The sequence below is a fragment of the Dipodomys merriami genome, unplaced genomic scaffold (genome assembly GCF_024711535.1).
Source record: "Dipodomys merriami isolate MVZ:Mamm:240054 unplaced genomic scaffold, mDipMer1.0.p SCAF_19, whole genome shotgun sequence".
Classification (NCBI taxonomy): Eukaryota; Metazoa; Chordata; class Mammalia; order Rodentia; family Heteromyidae; genus Dipodomys; species Dipodomys merriami.
The window spans coordinates 25,402,437-25,428,026 of NW_027203270.1; the positions used below are offsets into that span (position 1 = coordinate 25,402,437).

Consider the following 25,590-nt stretch of genomic DNA (forward strand, 5'->3'; position numbering starts at 1 on the left):
ATAAACCTCCCTGAAATCTCCAAATCCCACCCCAGAGGATGCCGACTCCTTCGGGGCTTACTTACCCTCTTCTCCTTGACCACTCCTGGTATACAAAGCTTTCCACCTGCAAGTGTTTACCTCCAGCTGGAGACTTCCTCCTAGTTCCCAGTGACTAACAGGTGTGTGTGTGTTGGGGGGGGGAAGGGGGCTACCAGATGGTTTCTGATAGCTGCTTATCTCCCCCACAGCAGCAAGGTTAGGATTCAGAAGCCAGACGACATTAGAAAGATCAGATCTTTACTGAAAAAGGTCACTCAAAAATCACAGCAGCAGTTCCTTCAATACATTGCAAAGCACTTCTCAGGGTCTGAGCCCCATTCATTAGAAAGTTTATTGCATAAAGTAATATTTTAAAAATAGTGTGGGCACTACTGAGGTTCATGTGAGCTTTCCTCTGGAGAGGAAGGGTTAAGTCAACTCATCTGACAGCATTAGCAGCTTGTTGGTAAAGGGAAGAGGGCCAGCTCTAATGCTCAGAATCCCAGGGGTGGGAGGAGGCCACAGGTATTAGGGCCTCCCGCTGTCTCCTAGGGAAGCTTATGGCCCAAGGCCCATCCCAGGCCAGATTCTTGCCCGCTCAGGGACCTGGGGCAGCAAAACTGTGATCAGACCATATTTTGGGGGAAGCATTAATGCTGGCTGTGGGATGTAGGTTGGGGATGCAGATCCACTTCGGGGTTCAGGTTCAGGAAGCTTTTGCATTCTGGACACTAGTGTGTACCACCTTCCATGATGGAGACAGAGGAACCCGCTGGTGTGGCAGTGTCTGCTACCTGCCTACCACCCCGCTCTGTTCTATTGCACAATTCTTCCAGCTCTGTGCGGAGGGCAGATGACTCAGCAGGCTGTTCACCTCAGGGAGGGTGGGGGAAGGCTCATCTCTTGACAGTGACAGGCAGAGCTCCTCACCTGAGGCCTCCATTTCCACCAGAGGCTCCACTCCAAGCCTGAGTGCAGTGGGATGGCTAGAGGGGCTGCTAAGTCCAGGAGAGGAGAGGAAGGCAGCAGAGAACATGCTCCTCTACCCTCACAGACCTCAGGGGTCTGAACATCACCTTGAGATAATTCCAGGCTCCCATTACGAGGCCCCCTTGAAAGGCAATCCTTCTATGGCAGCATTCTGCTGGCAAGTCCAGGAACTGTGAACTCGTGGCTTCCACGGGCTGTCTTCTCACAAATCCATGCACACCTCAGCAACAGAGGGGGGACCTGCGCCCAGCCATGCAGAGATGGCCCTGAGAACCTGCCTGAGGTGGGCCTTGCTGTCTGTGGAGCAGTAGGGAGGGTGTGGGACGAGGGCAGGCAAGGTGAAGGCCCTCCCTAACGAGGGAAGGCTCAAAGTGCTCACAGTGCTCGTTGGGACCATTTCCTTGCTTCTCTCACAACTGTGACCCAAGGCCAGAGAAGAGCCAGGGGCCTATGATGCTGAGGAGGGAGGGCTTTTCAGGTGAGGAGTGTGGGAACAGGGAGTGGTAGCCATCAGGACTGATCCTGTCCCACCAGATGGGCAATTTGGCACATGGCACTGGTGCTGTTGGCAGGGGTAAAGGCACCAGCCAACAGACGAGCCCTGTCCCACAATGGCCTGGTTGCCTGGCCCCCTTGCTTGTCTCCAGGCCAGGCCTGGTGTGGCACTGTCCATCTGATCAGGGTGGGAAGGCCTGGGGTTTCTTGTGCAGGGCCAAGAATAAAAAAATATTTTCTGTTGAAGCATGAAGGGGGAAAAAACCCACCTTAAAAAAACTAGGCCTTTGAATCAGGAATGTAGAAGTGACAATGTCCCCCAAGTCTCCAGTGTGTGAATAGCCCTAATGGAGGTGTCATGCCAGCCAGGTGAGCCAGGCCTGATGGAAGACTTGCTTTGGCCCAGGCAGGGGTTCTGGGGGTGTCCCTACCTAAGGAGCAGAGGGTCATGGGAAGCCACAGAGTACTCGGCCTCTCTGGCCTTTCTTTGGGAGGTCCGTGCTCTGGGCACACTCAAGGGTCTTTCTCACAGAGAAGACAAGTGGAGCCTGGCTTGGTGACAAAGCCATCTGGGATGACTGAGCTGAAGCTCCTGTGGCCTTGAGTGGATCAGGACACAACACTGGAGTTAGGTGAGAATGTTCTGTTCCTGATACTTGCGCCGGCGGGCACAGCGGGGGCAGCCCTTCCTCATCACGGCCTGGCAGCTCTGGTGGAAGACAGTCTTGCACTCAGCACACCTGGAGAGAGAGCAGTGAGCATTGGGCCAGATGTGCCCTGTGGCTGGGCTGGCCAGAGCTGGTGTCCTTATGCCTTACCCTCCAGCCTATGCAAAAAGCTGCGTCAGACAATGTAAGCTGATACTCCGTGTCCCCCTCCACCATGATCCTCAGATCTCAGCCTTCTGAGCAGTTAGGATGACAGGTGTGAACCACTAGCACCTGATCCCACTTACTTTTTTTTTTCTTTAAGTGCTACTTTATTTCCCACCCATCTTTACAACACAGTTTCCACAACAGACTCAGGCCTGTTGAAGGCTAGCCAGAACACCAACCGAGGGTGAATGAATGTCTATACCTACAGAAGAGGAATGGCTGCTCCAACCATTCCCATTGCGACAAGGGGAGGCTGGGTGCACTTTTCCATTTGGAGGCTTCTGCTAATGAGCAATAACTGGCGACAGGAAAGACCAAGTGCTCATTCTACCTGGCCTTGTGCTATTGCTCCTTCCTCATCCCATTCACAGACTGAGGTCAGGGCCTGTGCTCAGGGTTAGCAGTGGCCTCTTATCTGTAGCAACAGGGAAGAGAAGGAGGAGGAGTCCTACAAGCCCAGAGAACAGATGGCTCTGGGGACCATCGTACTGACACAGAGTAGATGTTCAGTGTGTCTCTGCACAGCAGTGAGGCCTGGCATCAGGTGAGTTCCCCATACCTGACGGTAGTGTCGAACTCAAATGGGAAGATGATGTCATGATGATGGCAGATCTGGCAGATGAAACCCCGCTGGGTGCACAGGTTGCAGTGGTAGACGTGCTGGGAGGCGAACTCGATCAGGGCCTTGAGGAACCCTTCGTACACCCCCTCTGCAATCTGAGGAGGCAAGTGCAGGTGGGCCTTAGGTGGCTATGCTGTGGGTGCTCTAGGGCCCTACCTGAGGACCCCTCAGCTCCATCTGGGTAAGGAGACATGTCAAGCTGAGCCCTGAGGTCACTGGGGTGTGAGGATTGCCATTCTTGTACTGGAAACCTAGGGTCTGCTAGAGGCCTGCGCCCATCACTGCTCTGCAGGCTGGGGCAGCAGGGAGGCCCATTGTATGGTGTGGATAGCTGATGACTATGGTCTGGCCTCAGTAAATTACAAGAACTCTTTCACCCATTTCTCCCTGTGATTCCTCGACGAATGAGACCCCTCTAGAGAAGGCAGGGGAGGGCAAGTGGAGAGCATGGTATGCTCACCTGCTGGAGGTCAGTAACACTAAACTTGTGAGGAGACTCCAAGAGATAATTCCTGTGGTTGAGCCTGCAAAGCAAACACAAGAGCTTCTTTAGAAGGGCTCCTGAGGACCGGGCCTGCCTGCATTGCCTGCCTTCCTGCTCTCAGCATGGCTGAGCAGCCAGAAAACCCTGGGTTTCCAAGCAGACAAGACAGAGTGCCAGCCAGTGCCTGTGCTCCTAGCTGTCAGGACCTTGAGCAAGTTATCTAACCTCTCTGAACCTAAGATGTCCTCTCCTGAGAAATGGGTGTTGTTTTAAGGATTCAATAATCTATTTAAGGCATTTGGCATGGTGCCCAGCATAGTAACTACATGATTAATAATGAGGATGAATGGGGACACCTGGTACCAGGAACTGGGCCGAAGGCCTGACACGTATTCACCTGATCCTCACAGTATCCTGAGAGGCTGGTCTTACTGTATCCCCTATTTTGAGAAAATGAGGAAACAGAGAGGTTAAGTAATTTGCCCAAAGTCACAGGTGATTCACAGTCGAAGCTGGAGTTTGAACACAGGAATCTGGCTTCCAGAACTACAATTGAATCACTGCCACCTTTCCATTACCAGAGACAGTGCTGGGGACAGAAATAGCCACTGTCCTCTGGCAGCCCTTGGTTTGGATGAAGGACAGACTTTCAAGTATCTGGTTTCTGTGCTCTGTGAGAGGACTTGAAGTGTTCTAGGTAAGCAGCTCCCATTTCAGAGGTGGTGGAGGAGGGGCAGAGATGAGAGCTGGGCTGTCAGCGGTGCCCTGGTTCCCATCATACCACTGGCAGGGCCCTGGGGACACATCCCGAGTGATGGAGAGGGAAGGCCTCAAGAAAAATCCCCGGCACAGGACCCTGCTGAGTGTCTGTGTCTGGGTGGTACTGGGGTAGGAGCACTCTAAGTTGGGGAGCTTGGGAATCTGTGCCTGGATGCCCCAGCATCTGGGGCAGGATGGTTTTAGTGCCTGGTGGGTGCCTGGAATGGGGTTTGGCCATGCCCTAGCCAAGGGCTACAGTTGTGGTCCAAGGACAGTCCAGTGAGAAAGAGGTGGCAAATCCCACAAACACCTAGGCAGGCTATGCTGAATGTGGGGTGACAGGGCTGCCAACTCACCACTCAGTTTACCATGCTGGCTTCCCCAGTAAACTTCCAGCTTTCTGAGAACAGGAAACCAGTATTAATGCCTGGAAAACTGGGAAGCCCTAAGCTGGCAGGAAGGGTAGGGCTGATCTGATGAAGAACTACCCCTATCATCTGTCCTCTGTCCAGTCCTGGGAGCCACTCATGCCCAGGGCCTTCCCAGGAGTCATTGCACCCTGGACTTGTCACTCTCACTGAGGGCTGTGCCACCAATTTTTCTGCAATGCTCAGTCACAGGGTCAGTGGGAGAACACTGACTGGGAAGGGGGCCACTCATCCTAGCTCCAGAAAGACAGAGAGATGCCTGGGCAATGGGAACATCTTGGCCTGTGCCACCCATATAATGATAAGAGCCATGCAGTCGGGCTGGGAAGGTGGCTCAGTGGTAGAGCGCTTGCCTTGCATGCTCTAGGCCCTGGGTTCTATTCCTCAGCACCACGTAAGCAAAAAGAAAAAAAAGCCGGAAGTGGCGCTGTGGCTCAAGTGGTAGAGTGCTAGCCTTGAGCTGAAGAGCTGAGGGACAGCGCCCAGGCCCAGAGTTCAGGCCCCATGACCGGACCCAAAAAAAAAAAAAAGAGCCATGCAGTGCCCTGCACAAGGCTGCCTGCTGGGATAGAGGTGAGAGAGAAGTCAGGGCTTCCTGAGAGACAGAGGAAGACAGGAGAAGGATGCTTCTTCACTCCTGTAACCTACATAGTGATGGGTGAGAAAGGGCCCTGGCAAAGCTGAATGGTCTGTGGGCCTTGGGTAGGTGATTGGGAAGATCACCAAAGTAAGGTGGTGATATCCTTGTGGGGCATATCTGAATTGGATCCTTCTGGAAGGCCCAAGAGGTCGTTTTTGGAGACATATCCCGGGCCTGCCAAGGATTCTCTTTCTCTCTGAGGACCTTCTGGTCTGCTGCCACCAACAGAGATCAACTCCTCCTGACTTTATGTCCCACAGCCAAGAAAGATCTGCCATGCCACCTCAACCCTTGTCTCCCTCTCAGCCTTCCCTCTGGCTCACTTAGACCTTCCCCACTCTGGGGGAAATTACCACACCAGCACTTTCCCAGGGCCCTTGCTCTGACCCCTGCTGTTAAAGTGGTCTTTCCTAAGCCCTTCAATAGGTCTCCATGTGGTAGATGAAGCCAAAGGCCTTCAGTGGGGTACATAGGACCTCTGAGCCCTCACCCCCAACACCCACAGCCAGCTACCTCAGTGATGCCTATGGCCTACCATAGGTTCCTGACACCTACCAGGGGCCTCTTGGAAATATTTCAGCAGGTGGCGGGGGGGGGGGGGGGGGGGAGGGGATGTGGGGGTGGGGATGGGGGGGCTCCTGTGCTCAGAACCCATCCGGTAGTTTACTGGTTTACACAGATCTGAGTTCTCAGGAGGACCATGATTTCCCCAGACTATACCCTCAGACAGGACAAGAAAGCACATTCTGGGTCCCTGGGCTGTGGGATCTCATTTCAAAGGAAAGGATTAAGTCAGCCTCATTGAGAAGGGGAGGCCCAGGAATTAGCTGAGATTGGGGCAGCAGAGCACTCAGAGGACTTTCTGCTCTTCTAGGCCCCATGGAAGGGGGCCTAGCTGGGTTTGGCCAGATAGCTCTCCCCTTTGCTTAGCAAAGAGCAACTTCTGGTACCTCCTTGATATCCCAGACGCTACACACTAGGCACACTGGCCTGAGGTATAGAGTAGGAGGGCCTCAGGGGGGGAGCTACAATATACCTGGGCCCCAGTAGATACTATCAGATACTATACTCCTGCCCCTAGGAGTTGAGGAAGGGACACTAGAGGGGCTTGCAAGTCCCCTAGTCTGCAAGGATCCAACATAAGCAGACATGAAGTCCATGCCCAGCAGTGGACCTGGCTCCAACACCAAGGCCTATCCTCTGGAGGACCCTGGGAAGCACAGCCTGTTAAAGGCCAAGGCCTGGGCTGAGAGTTCAGGGCTAAGATGTAATTGTGACTGGGAAAGGCTTTTTGTTCTTTTTGGTAGTACTGGGGTTTGAACTCAGTGTCTTGAGCTTGCTAGGCAGGCACTCTACCACTTGAACCATACCACCTCTTGGAGAGGCTCTAAGTCTATCCTGAAAGCCAGTGACATCGCATATCCCTGAGCACAAAGGCCCCAGGCCCTGAGTAGAGGAACTTCTAGAAGTTGCTGGATGGGGTTGGGGAGAGAATCTGCCAAGGACAGCAGCAAGCCGCCCAGGGACGAGGATGGGTTGGGCTGGGCATGGCCCCTCTCTGCTTCTTTTCCCACTGGAGCCAAAGTTCTCCTGTTGCCTTCAGTGTAGCTTCCTGTGTCTCAGGCAGGTCACCCTGTGTGGAATGCTTCCCCTCCTCTTCCTCTTGCTACCGCTTACTCACTGGTCAGGTGCCACCTTAGGACTCACTTCCTCTAGGAAGTCTTCCCTATGTCTCCCCTAAGCTGCACTTCATGGGGTATCCTTCCTCTCTCCCCGCCCTTGTTGGGGGTCCCGCTGGTTTGTCCACCAAGGACCTGGGCTTGTTCAGGATTGTACACACCACCTTGCCCAGTGCTTGACTAGGACAGTCTCAATAAATGTTAAATAAACGAATATATGAATAAAACTTCTGAACCACTGCCAAAGAATGTGGAGGTTTCACAAGCCCAGTGGGAAGTTCTCCACCCAGCCCTGGTATTTCTCCTGAGTGGAGACCTTGGCCTGGGTGCAGCAGTGTGCACATGTGTAGGTGTTCACCTCTTGCTCAGCTCCTTCAGGGCACTGCTCCTGCACAGGCCCAGGTAATCCCCCAGAAGCTTCAACTGCTCCCGGCTTCTGCCAATCAGGTGCATGCGCTCTACATGCTCATACAGTGAGGCGTTCACCAGCTGCAGGTTGATGAGGGGTTGGGTCTGTATCTGAGCCAGGAACTTCAGGGCTTGCCGGCAGACCTGCAGGAGTCACCCAAAAGACAGACTGTTCAGCCAGAACCTCTGGGCCCAGTACATTGCCCATTCCCTCACCAGCCTGGCAGTCCGTTCCCATGGAGGTGGCACTCTCATTTTTAGAACTAGGAAACTAAGGCTTAGAGAGATGAGGCCTCTTGGCCAGGGTCACACAGCTCAGAAATACTACCCTGCCCCCTCCATGTTGAGATGGAGGAGGCAGCTCTGGTTAAGGTCCACCCTCTGGGCCTTACAGACCCTTTCTTCTCGTGCTTTCCTGTCTGCGCAGCCCCCTTTTCCTGTCTAAAGAAAACAGGCACTCCCCTGTGGATCCTGATCCAGGAACCAGGTGACTCCGCTTGCCATGAGGCTCCAGCCACAGGAAGCTACAGTACAGACACGGCTTCACAAGATTCCTGAGCGTCCTGAGCTCTTGCCAGCAGCATCTGTCCGGGCTCCCATGTCTTTGTGAAGCCCAGTGATCAATTGCAGCCTCTCCCAAATGACTGACAGGGTGTGGAAGCTTGTGCTCTTAGCTCTGACCCTAATACTAATGTCAACACTGACTTGTCAGATACTGGCCTAGAGATCTTGACTACGTTCTCTCATTTTGAGAACAACCCAAGGACAGGATGGGTGTGGGGAACAAAGACTACATTACCCCCACATCACAGATGAGGAAACTGAGGCTCAGAGAAGCTACAGTAGTTTATCTAGCCTGTCAACAGCAGAATATAGGTGTGAGCTGAGGCCATGTTTGAACAGCAGGTTACCATGTAACTAGTAAGAACTCTACTGTGATGCCCTCATGTGTGCTGGGGCGCAGAAGTTGACTGGAGGAAAATCAAAAGTGCTACCACCTGGCATGCTGAGTTCAAACTAGATGAGAGATTCAACATCAGTTTTTGGCATTCAGCACAGAGATGCTGCCAACTGCAGTATATGAGCCATGCTTGGTCTTGCTGTCCCCAAGGGGAGCCTCAGGTGAACCTGCCTCTACTTAGGGGCCAGGGAAAAATTTTGACATTCTGTCCCCCAACTCCAGAAGCAACTCCCATCTTTCCCAGAAACAGACAACTGATTTTCTCATGTCCTGTTCTTGAGGTACCCACTACAGTCTGGGGTAGGCCAATGGCACTCCCCTGGTGATTTGGTTCTAACTGCTGCCTTCAGGTCTAGCACTGCTTTTCCTATGATTCTGCCTTAGGCCTTGGGTAAGGCTCAGATGAAACAATGCCCAGGAATGCGCACTCAAAACTACCCAGCTTTCATATGGGCAGGAGCCTCAGTTTCTCCAGGGGCCATTTCTATCCTGTGTACACATGGGACTCAGACAAGTAGAAATCCCAGTCTTAGGCTGACCTCCTGCCAAGTGCCAGCGAGGTCTCAGTACCAGGGGGTCAGCCAGAGCAGCCACAGATAACAGTGTGTCCCCCAAACCATGGGCCAGTAACTTCCTTGAATTTTCTTGTCTTTCTTGAGGCAGTGATCTTTGAGAGTGCTAGATATTTCTTGATCTCAGATATGCCTAGAAAAGCATGTAACTTTCTAGAGAAAGGAGGAGGCACAAGGATTCTACCAAAGAATGAGGAAATGGTTCCACAGCAATGCCAGGAGCTAAGAGTGAACGTGTTTTACTGTCAAAGGGTTCTCTGCATTCTTTGCTTCTGCATTTAATTTATTCTCTGAACTTAATTGTTTAACACTAAGGGTAGGGGCAGGGAAAAGGTAAACAAAAGAATGGCCAAAGTGGAGCCAACTTTGGGGTTTCCCCTTCTCAAGAGTCACTTCTGCTCTGAGGGCCTACGTAGCCAAGACTGTACAGCCCGTAGGTTCTGGGAACAAGAGAGGCACATGGATTCTTCCTTGTGCTTCTGTGCCTGCCTTAATAGACATCTGTGCTTGGGGGAGAAAAGCAAGTTGCATGCCACCTGACACAGACCGGACAGGACAGGAGGTGTGACAGGCCTTAGTGAAGGCCACTGACCCTCAAATAATCCCAAGAGAGAGATTTATGGATCTCCCCAGAAGCCAAAGCTAATCTGCTCATGGCAACTAGCTAAGAAAGTTGCTAAGCTCAGCTACAGGAGAGTAAAATTGAAAGATCTTAGAAAATACTTTGTTCAGGGCTGGGAAGGTGGCTCAGTGGTAGAGTGCTTGCCTTGCATGCCTGAGGCTCTGGGTTCGATTCCTCAGCATCACATAAGAAAAAAGAAAAAAGCCAAGAAGTGGCCCTGTGGCTCAAGTGGTAGAGCACTAGCCTTGAGCTGAAGACCTGAGGGACAGCACCCAGGCCCAGAGTTCAGGCCCCATGACCAGACCTCCCCCCCCCCCAAAAAAAAGAAATTACTTTGTTCAGAAATATTTGGTTGGCCTGAAAAAGTACCTGGAGATACACTATTAAATAAATATAGCATGTGATAAAGCAAGATGAGCCTGGCACAATCCTAGTTTTGTAAGTAGATGCACAATTAAGTAAATGCACAAGAAAGGCTATACACAGAAATGCTAATATCTTTGGTAAAGACACATAATTTTAATTGATTTGTCTTTGGACATTTACATGTTAAACAAGAACCACGTGTTAAACAACAACTATGTGTTATTTTTATAATGTCAGAGCCCCAGAAAAAGAGCTATTTACAGAAAATCCAAAAAACAAAACACAAAGGCCTGATGCTGTAAGTCTAGCTACTAAGAGGCTGAGATCTGAGAAGTGCAGTTCTGAGCCAGCCCTAGTAGGAAAGTCTATGAGACCCTTATCTCCAATTAATCACCAAAATACAAACAAACAAACAAAGCCAGAAGTGGAGCTGTAGCTCAAGTGATAGAATGCTAACCTGGAGCAAAAAAGCTCTTGGACAATGCTTAGACCCCCAAGTTAAAGCCCCAGGACTGGCACATACACACACAAAACCCCTCCAACAAAACAAGAAAAGAATAACATAAGACCATTCAGGGCCAACAAATAAGTCATCTGGGCTCCACAGGGTTAGTAAAAGCAAGGCTGACTGCTCTTAAGCTAGCTAGCCCATCTGCACATCTATCTATGTATGCATCCTTCCCCCTATTCATCTACCTACCCATCCATCTATCCACCCTTGATATATTAGATCTATTCTCTGCTAACCTTACCTACCTACCACCAACCTACTTAACTACCTGACTTTAAATAGTTGTTTGTTGCCGTGCTAGCTACCTCATATGCCTGACTGGGAGCCAAAGCAGTGGTTTACAGAGCTTTGCCCAGGGCCTGCTTTTTCCCTGGTTGTGGCTCCCCTTCACCCTCCATCACAGGGTCTGAACCAGTGGCCCTGGCCTTTCTAGAGCCAAACTCCTCTAGACAGACAAACAGCAACAGCAACGAAGGGAGGATGCTCCTCATTACTCAGCAGCCCTGGGTAGCCATGAAAGGCAGGCCTTGAGACTTACCGGGCGCTTGGTGAGGTCCCAGTTGTGGATGATCCTGGCTGGAATCACTGAGGCATCGTCTTGGTGGCAGATGTCACAGTAATAGAGGCCAGAGAAGGCACAGAGCTTGGGTCGTACAAAGGAGAAGCCGATCTGCTGGGAGCAGCCTAGGGGGATGGGAGTGGATGAGTGGTAGTGGCCACAGGCAGTTCCAAGTAACACAGAAGCTACTAGGTAGCAAGGGACTTGCTAGGTTTTTCTCAAAGGACTATACAAAAGACAATAATCACTCTGATTTCCACCACTTACCATCAACATTCTTCATAACAACAATGTACTATAACAATTACTGTTGTCATTTGACAGCTGAAAAAGTGATGCTCAAAGGGTTAAGAAGCCTGGCTGAAGCCAGACATGGTGGTGCATGTTGATAAGCATTTGGAAGGCTGAGGCAGGAGAATCAACAAATAGTTCAAGGCCAACCTGGGCTAGCTAATGAGACTGTTCACAACAACAACAAAAGCCAAAAACAAACAAAAAAAGATGGGAGGAAATTAGGTCCCAAAGCCTGTATTCTTCTCCATTTACTTAGTGGCCTTTGTGTAATAGTGTAACTGTTTGCTTCCCAGAGCCAACATCCTCTCTACCTGGGCCTAGAAACAAAACTTCAAAGGCAAGTGTAGGCCTGTAGTGAAGGAACTGGAGAGAGGGGCTTGCCACAGGAATGGCTGAGGAATCCACCAGGAGAGGGGTGGCATGGACACTGCATTGTGCCACTGGCTTAACCTCAGCAGGTGGAACCCAGGACAGTCTAATATCTCGACAGTGGGCTTCAGCCCCTTGGTTGGCAGTCCCCCCACTGCAGGGGACAGTGGGAGTCAAGTGTGCTGGGGACAAAAAGCCCAGTTCAAATCTTAAACCTGTGCCCTCCATTCCACAAGGGTATGGGGTAGAGGCGCTCTTAGCCTTGGGACAAACAGCTGGCTCTTTTGCTTACTAGTGACCTCATCCTGACCTTCATGAATCTTCTCAAGATTCCATTTCACTGTCTGTAAAACTGAGCTACTGGTAGCTGTTTTGTGGGATTATCACAAAGTGTAAGTGAGACAAGGTTCTGAAAGTGTCCTACGGGCTATGAGCTACAGCTCGGATGTCTGTGTGGGTCACTGGACTGCAGGGAGGAAGGAAGCCCTTCGGTTTCACAGTGCAGGCTGGCAGGCTGGTGGTGACAGCTACAAGAACTGAGAGCAAAGTGTGAGTGTGGGTGCTGGGTGGCAGCCACTTGCAGATGTTTTCTGCAGGAAGCTCTGCTCAGCACTTCTCCCATCCTCCAGGGGGCCCACCGCAGCCCACATCCTTCAGTCTAGGTGCTCAAAGCTGGCTTTCCCCTCTGGCTCACAAGCTCCACCCACCAGGATAGATCACTGGTTCCCTCAGGCCTTCTGCAGAATCTCCCTGACCTCAGGGAATGGAAAGAAAGAGATGGTAGTGGGACAGCATTCAGCTTCAGACTAAAGAGGGTGGGAATCCTCTGGGGTCCTGCCCACAAGCTTAGGCTTGGGATGTGACCTTCAAGATATAATTCTGTAACTTCCATATACTGTGTGACCACTCTGGGCCTCGGATTCCTTACTTTATCATAAACAAAGAAAAAACTAGCCTTACCTCTACAGGGTTATTGTGAGGATTAAATAAAATAATCTAAGTTTAAGTGCCTCACATGCAAGTGTTAGATTTCAGTCAACTGCTGTTGGCGCATGCCTGTAATCTTAGCTACTCAAGAAGGCTGAGATCTGAGGATCACAGTCCAAAGCCATCTGGGGTAGGAAAATCCATACACCTCTTATCTCCAATAAAGAATCAAAAAGCCAGCAGTGGAGCTGTGGCTCAAATGGTAGAGTGCCAGCCTTGAATGAAAAAGGTAAGGGACAGTGCCAGGCCCTGAGTTCAAATCCCAGTACTGGCGCGCGCGCACGCACGCACGCACGCACGCACACGCACACACGCGCGCGCGCACACACACACACACACACACACACACACACACACACGGGATAATATCCATAATACATTATTAAGGAGAAAAAAATCAAGTTGCAGAGCAATATATGGTGCTATGTTGTCCAACACAGTGGTCATAAGCCACATATACCTATATATTTTATTTGGCTCTACTGGGGTTTGATATCAGGAGCTGATGCTTCTTAGAAAAGTGTTCAACCACACCACAGATCCTTGTTTTAAAGTTGTATTTTAGCCTCAGACCACAACTCTCCTACCTGCAGCCTCCCACACACCTTAGATCACAAGTACACACGACCATGCCTCTCTTATTGAGATGGGGTCTTGCTGTTTACACAGACTGGCCTCAAGCCATGATCCTTCTCATCTCTGCTTCCTGAATAGCTGAGATTACAGATGGGAACTACCATGCCCAGCCACCACAGGCATCCCTCTCTATTTAATTGGGAAATTTAGTTGATTAGTCACACTAGCACCATTTTAAGCCCCGCAGAAGCTACACTGCTTAGAGTTATTGACTGGGTAGCACAGACCTAGTATACATTCCTGATATGGATAGTCCCATTGAACAGTACCAGTGCAGGCTTGTATAAGTGTGCCCCTTGGGGCTGGAGTGGAGGCTGTGGGACCAGTCCCCTTGAAGCACCATCCAGGGCAGGGATGGAGGCCCTGGTGGGGAGACTAAGCCAGGAACCCTGCAGGGAGTCAGGTGTGGCTGGCAGGCTGCATGTGGTGGAGTTGGTCAGTACCTGCGCAGAAGCAGCCCTGGGAGTCCAGGCCCTTCTCGGTGGGGATGGCTACAAGGTACTGCAGCAGGAAGCCATTCTCCCTTGTGGCGAACTTCAGCACCTCCTGGCAGTTTTCATCCAGACTCCCACCTAGCGTCACAGCTTCCTCCGCTGTCTCTAAGTAGGATGCCAGGACCTTGCGGACCAGGTCCCTCCACAGGGCGGCCTCTTCAGCAGTCCCAGCCTGCAGTTTCAGAATAGCCTTGGCCGTGATGATTTTGAAGAAGGCCGGGCCCCCAAGGCTTGTGTCTGGCAAGATGTCTCGGATGGTCTCCACTCCATGGCTGTCACTGAGCATCTTCTCATTGTTTCTCACTCGGAAGCATTTCAGAGACTCCAAAGACAGAGAAAAAATGTAGGGTATCCAGGTTCTATCTGCATACAGGTACAGAAGGGACTCTTTGATAGCGTCTGGCTCTGGAACCTGGGCAGACGTCCAGTTCAACTGTGTGCCCTGGGGGACCACAGGCTCGGCCAGCAGAGCTGAATGAGAGGGGTGGCTGCCAGGAGGACCTTCAGGGGCATCCTCAGCTTCCTCTGGGTATTGGATGTTTACCCACTCATCCTCCTGCTGAGGCTGGACCTTCTGCAGGGCCTCGCGCACACGGTCCAGCCAGTCCTCCGCTTCATCCTGGGAGGAGGCACGCAATGCCAGCTTCTTGCCAGAGAAGACCAGCTCAAAGCGCCCATCGCTGTGGGCCGGCCCCACAGCCTGGCATCGCAGCAAGGAGCAGCTCTCCACACAGGTGTGTTCCTCGTCACTCAGGTAGAGGCGGAGCTCCAGTGGGGACAGTTCACAGAAGAATTCCTTCCAGATGCCCATGGCTCCCCGCCGGGCCACGGTGCCCAGCTTCATGAGGCCCCGGAATGGGTTGGACAGCCCTGAAGGTGGAAAGAAACACTTCAGACTGTGGATCTGTCCCTTTACCACCCAAGGCCACCTCTGTGCTCAATAGCCTGTTGTGACAGTAGACACAGTAACTGCCTCCAGAATGGAGGTGGCCATGGGGCACTGTCAAATGGCATTCTAAAAGCTAGATGGGCCCTACTGTGTCCTCCCTTCTGCTGATGGCCTCACTCTTTCCTCTCACAGGAAGATAAAAACACTCAGCTGATTCCTCCTCCAGGCTCCTCACTGCCCCTGCCCCTTCCAGCATCTGTGTCCACACTGACTTCCCTCATGTCACCAGGGACCACTGTGTTCCCGCCTGAGGCTAACCCTTCCCCTCTTCCCCACCTACTCAAGGACAAGGACATTTCTCTTTCAGTTCTCTTTCTCCCTTCTGGATTATTCTCATCAGCATACAAACATTGTTTTTCTCTCTCGTAAAATTCTCTCTTCTCTCACATCTCTGGTTACCTTCTCTGTTTCTTGGTTTCCCCTTTACAGAAAAATGGCTTGAGGAAGTAGTGACAATTTCCTTGCTCTCTTTCCTTCTTGAACCTGTCCCAATGAAGCTTTTGTTCCTTCTTCTAATGAAACTGCTCCTAGGAAGGCCACCAAGGCCCTCTGTGGGGCCTGCCCAGAGCGCTCTACTCCCATCGCCTCGTTTCTCTGACCTCTCAAGGCTAGAGCACCCCAGGGTACAATCTTGGCTCCCTATCTATTCCTGGCTGAGCTTCCCTGCTCTCAAAGGTTTGTGGAGACAACCCCTCCCCACACTTTCTTTCTATAGCCTAGACCTCGCCTATGAGCTTCAGATTCACATATCCACCTGCTCCATGTATGTCTAACGTGTCTTCAAGTTCACATACTCCAGAACAAGTTCCTGACTTTCCTGCTACTCACTTGCTTCTTTTCCCTAGTGTTCCTCATCTCATAAAATGGAAAACTTCAAGCCTGGCTTCGGTGGCTTACACCTGTAATCCTAGCTACTCAGGAGGCTGAGATCTGAGGATCACAGTTCAAAGCTAGCCCAGGCAGGAAAGTTCATGAGACTCTTATCTCCAGTAAACCACCAGAAAACTGAAAGTGGCACTGTGGCTCAAGTGATAGAATGCTAGCCTTGAGCTGAAGAGCCTAGGGACAGTGTCCAGGGCCAGAGTTCAAGTCCCACGACTGATGGGGGGGAGGGGGGGCAAGAGAGGAAAATTCCATCCTTCCATTTGCTGTGGCTGAAAACTTTAGGGTTACCCAGATATTCCTTCTTTCATGACCTATACTTATTACACCAACAAATCTTATGGACTTTGCCTTTGCTACATAAACCCAGAAACGCTTACTTTTCTCTGCTCCCTCTCCACTCCTCTCTCAACAGAATTATCTCTGGCCTGGCTATGACAATAGTCCCTAACTGGTCTTTCAGCATAGGAACCAGAAGGACCAATTTAAAAGATAAGCCAGGTCTGGGAATGTGGCTTAGTGATAGAGTACTTGCCTAGCATGCACAAAGCCTTGGGTTTGATTCCTCAGCGCCACATAAACAGAAAAACAGCTGGAAGTGGTGCTGTGACTCAAGTGGTAGAGTGCTAGCCTTGAGCAAAAAGAAGCATTAGGGACAGTGCTCAGGCCCTGAGTTCAAGCCCCAGGACTGGCAAAAAAAAAAGGTAAGCCAGAGGGCATGGCTCAAGTGGCAGAATGCTTGCCTAGCAAGTGCAAGGATCAGAGTTCAAACCCATCCACCTCCGCTCCAACCACTCTAGCCACCATAGTCATTTGCCTCATCTCTCCCTCCCTTCCCATCTCAAATGTCACTTTAGCAGAGATGGTTGCTCTGGCCACCCTTTAGCAAGATGATGCTGTTTACCAGGGCATTCCTGAATCATTCTCCATAGCTTTTATCACTACTTGACCACACTATTTACCTCTCCCTGGCCCATTAGAATGTAAATCTCATGAAGGTAGGGACACTGCTTTGCTTCCTGTTCCGTTCCCAGCTCCTAGACCAGTGCCGGACATATCACAGATGATTCCTGGCACACTCACAGAAATATGTGCTGAATAATGAATGGGCTGCTGAGTGAGTGAGTGCTCATGTGAGTACTGCCCTCCCAAAGATCACATAATTCTCTCTCCCCAGCCTGGACTAACCCTGGAGATCTGAAACTACTACACAGGCTTTTCCTGCTCCTCAAGGGGCCTGGAAGCCTAGATACCCTGGCTTGGTTAGAAGGCACAGGTGGCCCTGGGTTGGCAGATACATCCAAAAGAAGCCAACATAGAGACCAGGGTTGGATCCACACAAACTTGGATTTCTGTCTCACAAACCTGGCTGAAATCTCTGCCAGGAGTGCAAAAGGAAATGAGAGAAAGAGCAATGTGAGGGCAGGCACACTTGTTTGTTTAAAAAGGAAACCCATTTTGATGGTCACAGAAACATTTGAAAAATTCGAGTATGGTTATTTAATGCTTCCTGGAATTTCACAGGGTGTAGAGATCAAGCTGGCCTTACTTAAAGGGTCAGTGGAAGACAGAAAACAACAGTAGGTCTGATAAACCTCTCTAGAGCTGGTTCACGACCCATCCAAGATAAAAGGACTGTGGGAAGAAGCTGCTGGAGCACCTATGCCCATAAGGGCTGGTTTTTCCAGAGGGTGCAGAGTTAATTCCCAGCAACCCAAAAACTTTATAGCATAGCTTCAGGGAGAATACTTCCACTTTACTATAGAAAGTAGTATTTATAATCTGTAGGCTGTTTTTTTGTTTTGTTTTGTTTTATTGCCGGTTGTGGGGCCTGAACTCTGGCCCTGGGTGCTGTCCCTCAGCTCTTCAGTTCAAGGCTAGTGCTCTACCACTTGAGCCACAGTGCTACTTCCGACTTTTTCTGCTTATGTGATGCTGAGGAATTGAACCCAGGGCCTCATGCATGCAAGACAAGCACTCTGCCACTGAGCCACCTTCCCAGTCCTGTAGGCTATTTTGAACACTATTTTACTATGATGTTCTAAAGCATTTCCCCCAAACTCCTGAATTTCTAAACACAAGTACACCTGACTATTTCATTCTAAGACCTGACTATTTCATTCTAGGCAAGGTCCCCCTGGGAGAACACACCACCTATTGGAAATGGCATACAAGACTCAGAGCCGCTTTCTGAAAGACACAGTCCCTGCAGATGGGACCTTACAAAGCCACTTACCCATCTGCCTCCGGTGTACCACCCGGAAGTTTTTATGTACTGGGGCTGCTCCGGCATTCTCCCTGCCTGGGGAACGCACACAGGCTCTGTCCAAGGCCCCCAAGGAACAGCTCTTTTGAGGTCCTTCAGTAGGACACCTGTGGAGAGTGGATCCTGGCTCTGGAGTCTCTTGGCAAGAAGCTGCACAGACACGGGAAGCATTCTGTAGAATGTGCTCCTGAGGGGGCCGATAAAAGTCATCTTCGGAGATCCAGCTTGGGCTTTTCTATCAAGAAAAGGAAAGCAGCAGCTGTCTGTTTTAGAGAGTTTAAATATGTTTGCACAGTCATGATCTACATAGCATAAAAATGTCCCATTTCTAAAAATGAATCTACAATTAAGTAGTTTTTTTTTGGGGGGGGAAGGGGGTGTACGGTCGCGGGGCCTGAACTCTGGGCCTGGGCGCTGTTCCTCAGCTCTTCAGCTCAAGGCTAGCGCTCTACCACTTGAGCCACAGCACCACTTCTGGCTTTTTTTTTTCTGCTTATGTGGTGCTGAGGAATCAAACCCAGGGCCTCATGCATGCAAAGCAAGCGCTCTACCACTGAGCCACCTTCCCAGCCCAAGTTTTGTTATTTTATTTTTTGTCAGTCGTGGGGCTTGAACTCGGCTTGGACGCTGTCCTTGTGCTCTTCAGCTCAAGACGAGCCACAGCACCACTTCTGGTTTTCTAGCAGTTTATTGGAGATATGAGTCTCATGAACTTTCCTGCCCGGGCAGGCTTTGAACCGCGATCCTCAGATCTCAGCCTCCTGAGTAGCTAGGATTACAGGCGTGAGCCACCGGTGCCCGGCTTAAGTTTTGTTATTTTTATAAAGTGTAACCATCATCATAAATCTAAGTTGAGGGATAAATATATAAGTATATATATATATATACATATATATATTTATCCCTCAACTTAGATTATATATAATATATATTATGTATAATATATATTATATATATATAGTTGGTCATAGGGCTTGAACTCTGAGCCTGGGTGCTGTCCCTGAGCTCTTTGGCTCAAGGTAAGCGGTCTACCACTTGAGCCATAGCGCCACTTTCCGTTTTCTGGTGGTTTATTGGACTTGCCTGCCTGTACTGGCTCTGAACCGCAATCCTCAGATCTCAGCCTCCTAAGTAGCTAGGATTACAGGCATGGCCCACCGGTGCCCGGCTAAGGATATTTTTATCATTCCCCAAAAGAAACCCTCTACCCAATGGCAGTCACCCCTACTTCTCCACTTAGGAATTTTCTTCTATATTCTGTCTCCACAGATTTGTACACTTCTGCTCATTTCATAGAAAAGGGATCTTAGGCTATAATACAATAGTGTATGGTTTTTTGAAACTGACTCCTTAGTGTAATATTTTCAAGGTTCATCCTACTTACATTTAGCTTTCAGGTACCACATCTTGTTATCTACTCAGATGCTAATGTACATTTGGGCTATTATGAATACTGCTGCTATATACATTCATGCACAAGTTTTTTATGTGGACTTCTGTTTTGCTTTTCTTGGATATATGTATACACACACACTTTTACCTGGACATATATAACTCTAAGTTTAACTTTTTGAAGAACTATCCATTTCCCAACATAGCTGTACTATTTTATATTCCCACCAACAATGTCTAAAGGTTCCAGTTTCTCTGTAAACTCTCCAACATTTATTATGTCTTCTTGACTACAGCCATCCTGGTGAGTGTGAAGAGGTACCTCACTGTGGTTTCTATTTGCATTTTCCCAATGTTTAGTAGCACTTTTCATGTGGCTAATGGTTTTATCCATGCTGACCACCCCTTACTTATAAGGCCTTACTATGTATCTCACGCTGGCCTTAAAATTCTCTTCTTTTAGCCGCCTGATAGCTGGGCTTACAGGTATGAACCTCTATGCCCAGCTCTACTTTTTTTTTTCCCCTTTGTACTCCTAGTGGTATATCTAAGCAATACTGGCAGCTAACTAAAGCCAACATCAGAACAAACTACTCCTACATTGCTCCTAAGGGCTTTGTGATTTTAGTGCTTACAGTTAGGTCTATAATCCATTCTGAGTTAGTTTTTGTGTAAGGGCAAGAGGTGCAACTTTACTTTTCAGTGAGTGGATATCCTGTTGTCCCAGCATGTATGCCTTGCATACAGGGTTTGAGATGAGGGAGGCTCAGTCCTCACTGGATCCTTTGTGTATGTGTTCTAGTCCTGATGCTTGAACTCAGGGTCTAGGCACTGTCCCTGAACTTTTTTGTTTAACGCTAGTGTTCTACTATTGAGCCATGGTTATACTTCAAGATAAGAATCTCATGGACTTCCCTGCTCTGGCTGATTTTGAGCTGCAATCCTCAGATCTCAGCCTCCTGAGTAGCTAGGGTTATAGGTGTGAGTCAACTGCACCCAGCCTCCCTGCCTCTTTTGTTTTTGAGTCAGGTTCTTACTATGTAACCTAGGCTGACCTCAAGCTTGAGATCCTCCTGCCACCACCTCCTGGGTACTAAGATAACAGGCTAGGCCATGGCACCAAGCTGGTCTCTACTTCTGAGCAGGCCTCCAGCAGGCAGGTCCTGGCTTCTCCTTTTGCTGCAGTCACTGAGTCTGAAGATACTCAGCAAGAGGGGAAGTGGGAAAGATCTGGGGCCAGTGAGCTTGTGGGAATAGATTCCAGTTCCCTTCTTTCATTATTTCAGGCCCTCCTGCCCTTCTGTGCCTAAACATAGAAGAACAGAGGCAAGGAAGCTGGCAGACTGCCCAAAGTGGCTGTCTGCATGGAGGAAATGAGTCATACAGAGGTGGAACCAGCCCAGCTGTTTTGCTAAGTGCCACTAACCTTACCCTGATATTGCTATTTCCAACCCCTCAATCGAGATTGCCCTCCCTGGCTCTGTAGACAGGGAGGAAGGATCAGCTTGGGAAGGCTTGGTTTGGACAGTTTAATCCATTCAGACGCTGCGAGACTCCCTAGGCCGAGTAGCAAGTTCTGATTCAGATGCTGATTCAGATGCATGAGGGAGCTGCCTAGAAACCTATTTCTCCAAAGGGCCTTCAGAACTGGCAGGGGGTTCAGTTTCGTTCTGCCAGGGATAGGATGATGTGTTGATCAGTGTAGCTACTGGGGACCATGTGCAACACTGGATTCTAAACAAAGCCCTCCTAGATCACTAAGACCCAGGGCAATTCTCTGAGGACAATGGATGGTGCAACTCCTAGCACACTGGAGATCCTGCCATCTGCAACCCCTGCTCATGGCCTTGATGGGAGAGTTCACATCACCTCCTTCTGGACGTTTCCTTAGCCATCCTAGCTCCCACCCCCTCTCACCTTCCAGTTGAGACAGGGACCCTTACAGTTCCCCTGATATTATGTGCTTACCCCATCCTAGCATCTACAAGGCTATTTGGAAGTTCTTTTTCTTTTTCTTTTTTTTGGGGGGAGGGGGAGAGGGTGGGTAGACCAATGTTTGCTCAGCAAGCACTCTACCACTTAAGTCACGGCGCCAGTCTTGCAGTTATGTTTCTTGGTATGTTCAGCAAAAGGGCAGGGCACTTATAAGAGACTAAATTCCAACTACCAAAAAAACTTCCTTTTTTTTTTCCTTCTGTTGGTCATGGTACTTGAACTCAGGGTCTACCTGTTCATGAGCTCTTTTTGCTCAAGGCTAGCATTCTACCACTTTAAACTATAGCTCCACTTCCGGTTTTCTGCTGGTTAAATGGAGATGAGTCTCATGGACTTTCCTGCCTGGGCTGGCTTTGAACTGTAATCCTTAGATCTCAGCCTCCTGAGCACAGTAGATAGGATTTCAGGTATGAGCCACCAGCACCTGGCCCAAATTGTGAGAGAGAGAGAGAGAGAAAGTGTGTGTGTGTGTGTGTGTGTGTGTGTGTGTGTGTGTGTGTGTGTGTGTGTGTGTGTGTGTGTGTGTGTGTGTGTGTGTGTGTGTGTGTGTGTGTGTGTGTGTGTGTGTGTGTGTGTGTGTGTGTGTGTGTGTGTGTGTGTGTGTGTGTGTGTGTGTGTGTGTGTGTGTGTGTGTGTGTGTGTGTGTGTGTGTGTTTTCTGTTCCTGGGGCTTGAATTCAGGGCCTAATCGGTCCCTGAGCTTCTTTGTGCTCAAGGCTAGCACTGTACCATTTGAGCCAAAGTGATACTTCTGGCTTTTTTTTTTTTTTTGATCGGTTGTAGGGCTTGAACTCTGGGCCTGGGTGCTGTCCCTCAGCTTTTCAGCTCAAGGCAAGCACTCTACCACTTGAGCTACAGCACCACTTCCAGTTTTCTGGTGGTTTATTAGAGATAAGAGTCTCATGGCCTTTCCTACCCTGGCTGGCTTTGAACCTGGATCCTCAGATCTCAGCCTCCTGAGTAGGTAGGGTTACAGGCGTGAGCCACCAGTGCTGGCACTTCTGGCTTTTTTGAATAGTTTATTGGAGATAAGGGTCTCACTGGGACTTTTCTGCCTAGGCTGGCTTCGAACCATGATCCTCAGATCTCAGCCTCCTGAGTAGGTAGGATTACAGGTGTGAGCCACTGGCGCCTGGCTCCCAAATATTTTTTTTTTTTTTTTTTTGTCGGTCGTGGGGCTTGAACTCTGGGCCTGGGAGCTGTCCCTCAGCTCTTCAGCTCAAGGCGAGCGCTCTACCACTTGAGCTACAGTGCCACTTCCCCAAATATTTTTTAATGTAAGATAATAAAGGGGTGGTGGTGGAAGGAACTGGAGAGATAGAGACAAATGTGAATTTCATGGCTATGGAGAGTAAGCACAAGCACTTTTCTCACTACTAGGAAATGCTCAGACATAGTCCATTGACCACAGAGCAGCTGCCAGATGATTCGCTGAAGAAAACCTCTGATTTGCTAAAGCAACAGTAGAAACAAGTTCCTTAGAGATGGCTGAGGATGTGTCGGCCCCTGGGAGACCACATACATACAGCTCTGGTCACCAGTCACACCAAGGCTGGTTCCCTTTACTCTCATTCTTCCTACATGTTGTCTGCTAGCTCCAGGGGTGGGATCACCACTGACCCAGGATCTACACAGTAGCACCTGCCACCAGAACTCATGGCAGATGAAGCCCACTCTGAGCTGGTACCTGACATTGTATGTAATGGCTATACCCTGAGGGAACAAGCTGAGGAGCAGGATCCAGGCCTCTATACCACTTTTAAAGGATCTGACTTGTCCAGGCTGTCCTCATTATGTCAAGCAAGGTGACTGCCTATTTCCAGTTCTTCAAGAGGGGAATCTTGTGCTTTAGGTAGATGGATTCAAGGGCTCCCTGCTCCTAGCACCTTTTCTTCCTGTGTATCATTTGTCTGTTCCCAAAGGGAAGGGCTCTTATCTGCCCTGTTTCATTTATCATGGTGGTTGGTTCATTTGAAGTGCTTTAAGCTAAACGGCTTAACACCCACCCCCCACACACATTTTTTGTGCTTATATTAGGGCTTGAGCTCAAGGCCTTGTGCTCTGGCTCAGCTTTGCTCTACCACTTGAGCCATGCTTCTAGTCCAGCTTTTTTGATAGTTAATTGGAGATAGACTCTCCTAGACCTTTCTGTCTGGACTGGCCTTGAATCTTGATCCCAGATCTCTGCCTCCTGAGCACTTATGATTAAAGGTGTGAATCACTGGTGCCAGGCCAAACAAGACATTAAAAAAAAAAAAAAAAGACTGAAGTCTCTCCAGGCCATAAAACTTAATGGTGACTCCAACATCCCTCCAAAGATGTGTCAAATAAAAAGCATGTGGCTGGGCTGGGAAGGAGGCTCAGTGGTAGAGTGCTTGCCTTGCATGCATGAGGCCCTGGTTCCATTCCTCAACACCACTTAAGCAGAAAAAGCCAGAAGTAGTACTGTGGCTCAAGTGGTAAAGCACTAGTCTTGAGCTGAAGAGCTGAGGGACAGCACCCAGGCCCAGAGTTCAGGCCCTATGACAGACCAAAAAAAAAAAAAGCATCTGGCTAAGACAGATGAGAACCATAGGGGAAGACATGCAGGGCAGAGTCCAGCATGGTCCAAAGGCAAGGAGCCCAAAGGACCATATGCACAGGCAGGACACACGGTGGTGCCAGCAGGAGCCACAGAGCCTTTCAACCTTCAATGTGCCTTGGCTTGAATCTAGTTACGACCTTCAAGGTTCTATAACAGTCCTGAAGCCATCACCAGTACAGTAAGTATGGAGGCTGAACTGCAGTTTTATGGTTAGAGGATTTATGTAGTCACATTCAGTGAATGATACTACAGAAATCAGATGTCCACAAGGAAACAGATACTTTGACTACTACTTCCTTCATAAACAAAAATGAACCCAGTAGATCACTGTGGAAGGTTAACTATTAAAGCTTCTACAAGGAAACACAAGAGAAAGCCTTTAGAGCTTTGAGATAGACTAAGATTTCCTAAGTTACACACAACACCATGCAAACTATCAACAAAAAGACCAATAAACCAGGTGCCAGTAGCTTATGCCTATAATCTTAGCTGTTCAGGAGGCTGAGATTGGAGGGTCTCAGTTTGAAGCTGGACTGGGCAAATAACCATCCCCCCAAAAGTCAGAAGTAGAGCAATAGTTTAAGTGGTAGAGTGCTAGCTAGCCTTGAGCTAAAAAGCCAGGGTCAGCACCCAGGCCCTGAGTTCAAAACCCAGAACTGCCAAAACAAAGATCAATAAATTGAACATCATTAAAATTGAGAATTTCCTTTTTTTCTTTTCTTTCTTTCCTTCCTTCTTTCCTTCCTTCCTTTCTTTTTCTTTTCTTTTTCTTTCCTTCTTTTTTCTTTTTGTTGCTCATGGGGCTTGAACTCGGCCTGGGCGCTGTCCCTCAGCTCTTCAGCTCAAAGCTAGCACTCTACCACTTGAGCCACAATGCCACTTCCAGTTTTCTGAGTGGCCTATTAAAGATAAGAGCCTCAGGGACTTTCCTGCCTGGGCTGGCTCTGAACCACGATCCTTAGATCTCAGCCTCCTGAGTAGCTAGGATTACAGGCATGAGCCATCAGCGCCCAGCTAAGAATTTTCTTTTTTCTGTGCTGAGGTGAAACCCATGTCCTGATGCATGCTAGGCAAGTCCTCTACCAATGAACTATATCCCCAGCTTCTAAAATAAACAACTTCTATTCAATAAAAAATATCAAGCCTCATTAGAGGCTCATGCCTCTAATTCTAACTATTCAAGAGGCTGACATCTGAGGATTGCAGTTCAAAGCCAGCCCAAGTATAAAAGTCCCTGAGACTCTTAGCTACAATTAACCACCAGAAAAATGGAAGTGGAGCTGTGGCTCCAAGTGGTACAGCACTAGCCTTGAACCAAAGAGCTCAGAGACATTGCTCAGGCCCTGAGTTCAAGTTCTATGACCAACAAAAAAGAAAAAGAAAAATACCATTAACTAATTTAAAAGGCAAATCAAGTTTGGAAAAAGACAATTGCTGCATTTGTATTTTTCCTCTAATAAAAAATTAGATCTAGGGCTGGGAAGGTGGCTCAGTAGTAGAGTGCTTGCCTTGCATGCATGAGGCCCGGGGTTCGATTCCTCAGCACCACATAAGCAAAAAAGAAAGAAAGAAAAAGCCGGAAGTGGTGCTGTGGCTCAAGTGGTAGAGCGCTAGCCTTGAGCTGAAGAGCTGAGGGACAGCGCCCAGGCCCAGAGTTCAGGCCCCACGACCGGACCCCCCCACCAAAAAAAAAATTAGATCTATAATATTGAAAGCCTCTACCAGTCAACATTTTTTTTTTTTTTTTTGTC

General features: G+C 49.3%; 1 protein-coding gene across 3 annotated transcripts in view; it reads right to left on the minus strand.

Annotated features, from left to right (window-relative positions):
• Positions 1-258: 258 nt before the first annotated feature.
• Positions 259-25,590, minus strand: part of Plekhm1 (pleckstrin homology and RUN domain containing M1) — a 49,020-nt gene continuing 23,688 nt past the window's right edge. For all 3 annotated transcript variants that reach the window (XM_070027942.1, XM_070027943.1, XM_070027944.1), the window contains 7 exons: positions 17,840-18,104; positions 13,722-14,642; positions 10,972-11,117; positions 7,352-7,545; positions 3,464-3,527; positions 2,941-3,098; positions 259-2,246 (listed from right to left, as the gene is read on the minus strand). In XM_070027942.1, coding sequence (XP_069884043.1) covers positions 2,135-2,246; positions 2,941-3,098; positions 3,464-3,527; positions 7,352-7,545; positions 10,972-11,117; positions 13,722-14,642; positions 17,840-18,104 — 1,860 coding nt within the window. In that variant the 3' untranslated portion in view covers positions 259-2,134. The remainder of the gene's footprint in view (positions 2,247-2,940; positions 3,099-3,463; positions 3,528-7,351; positions 7,546-10,971; positions 11,118-13,721; positions 14,643-17,839; positions 18,105-25,590) is intronic.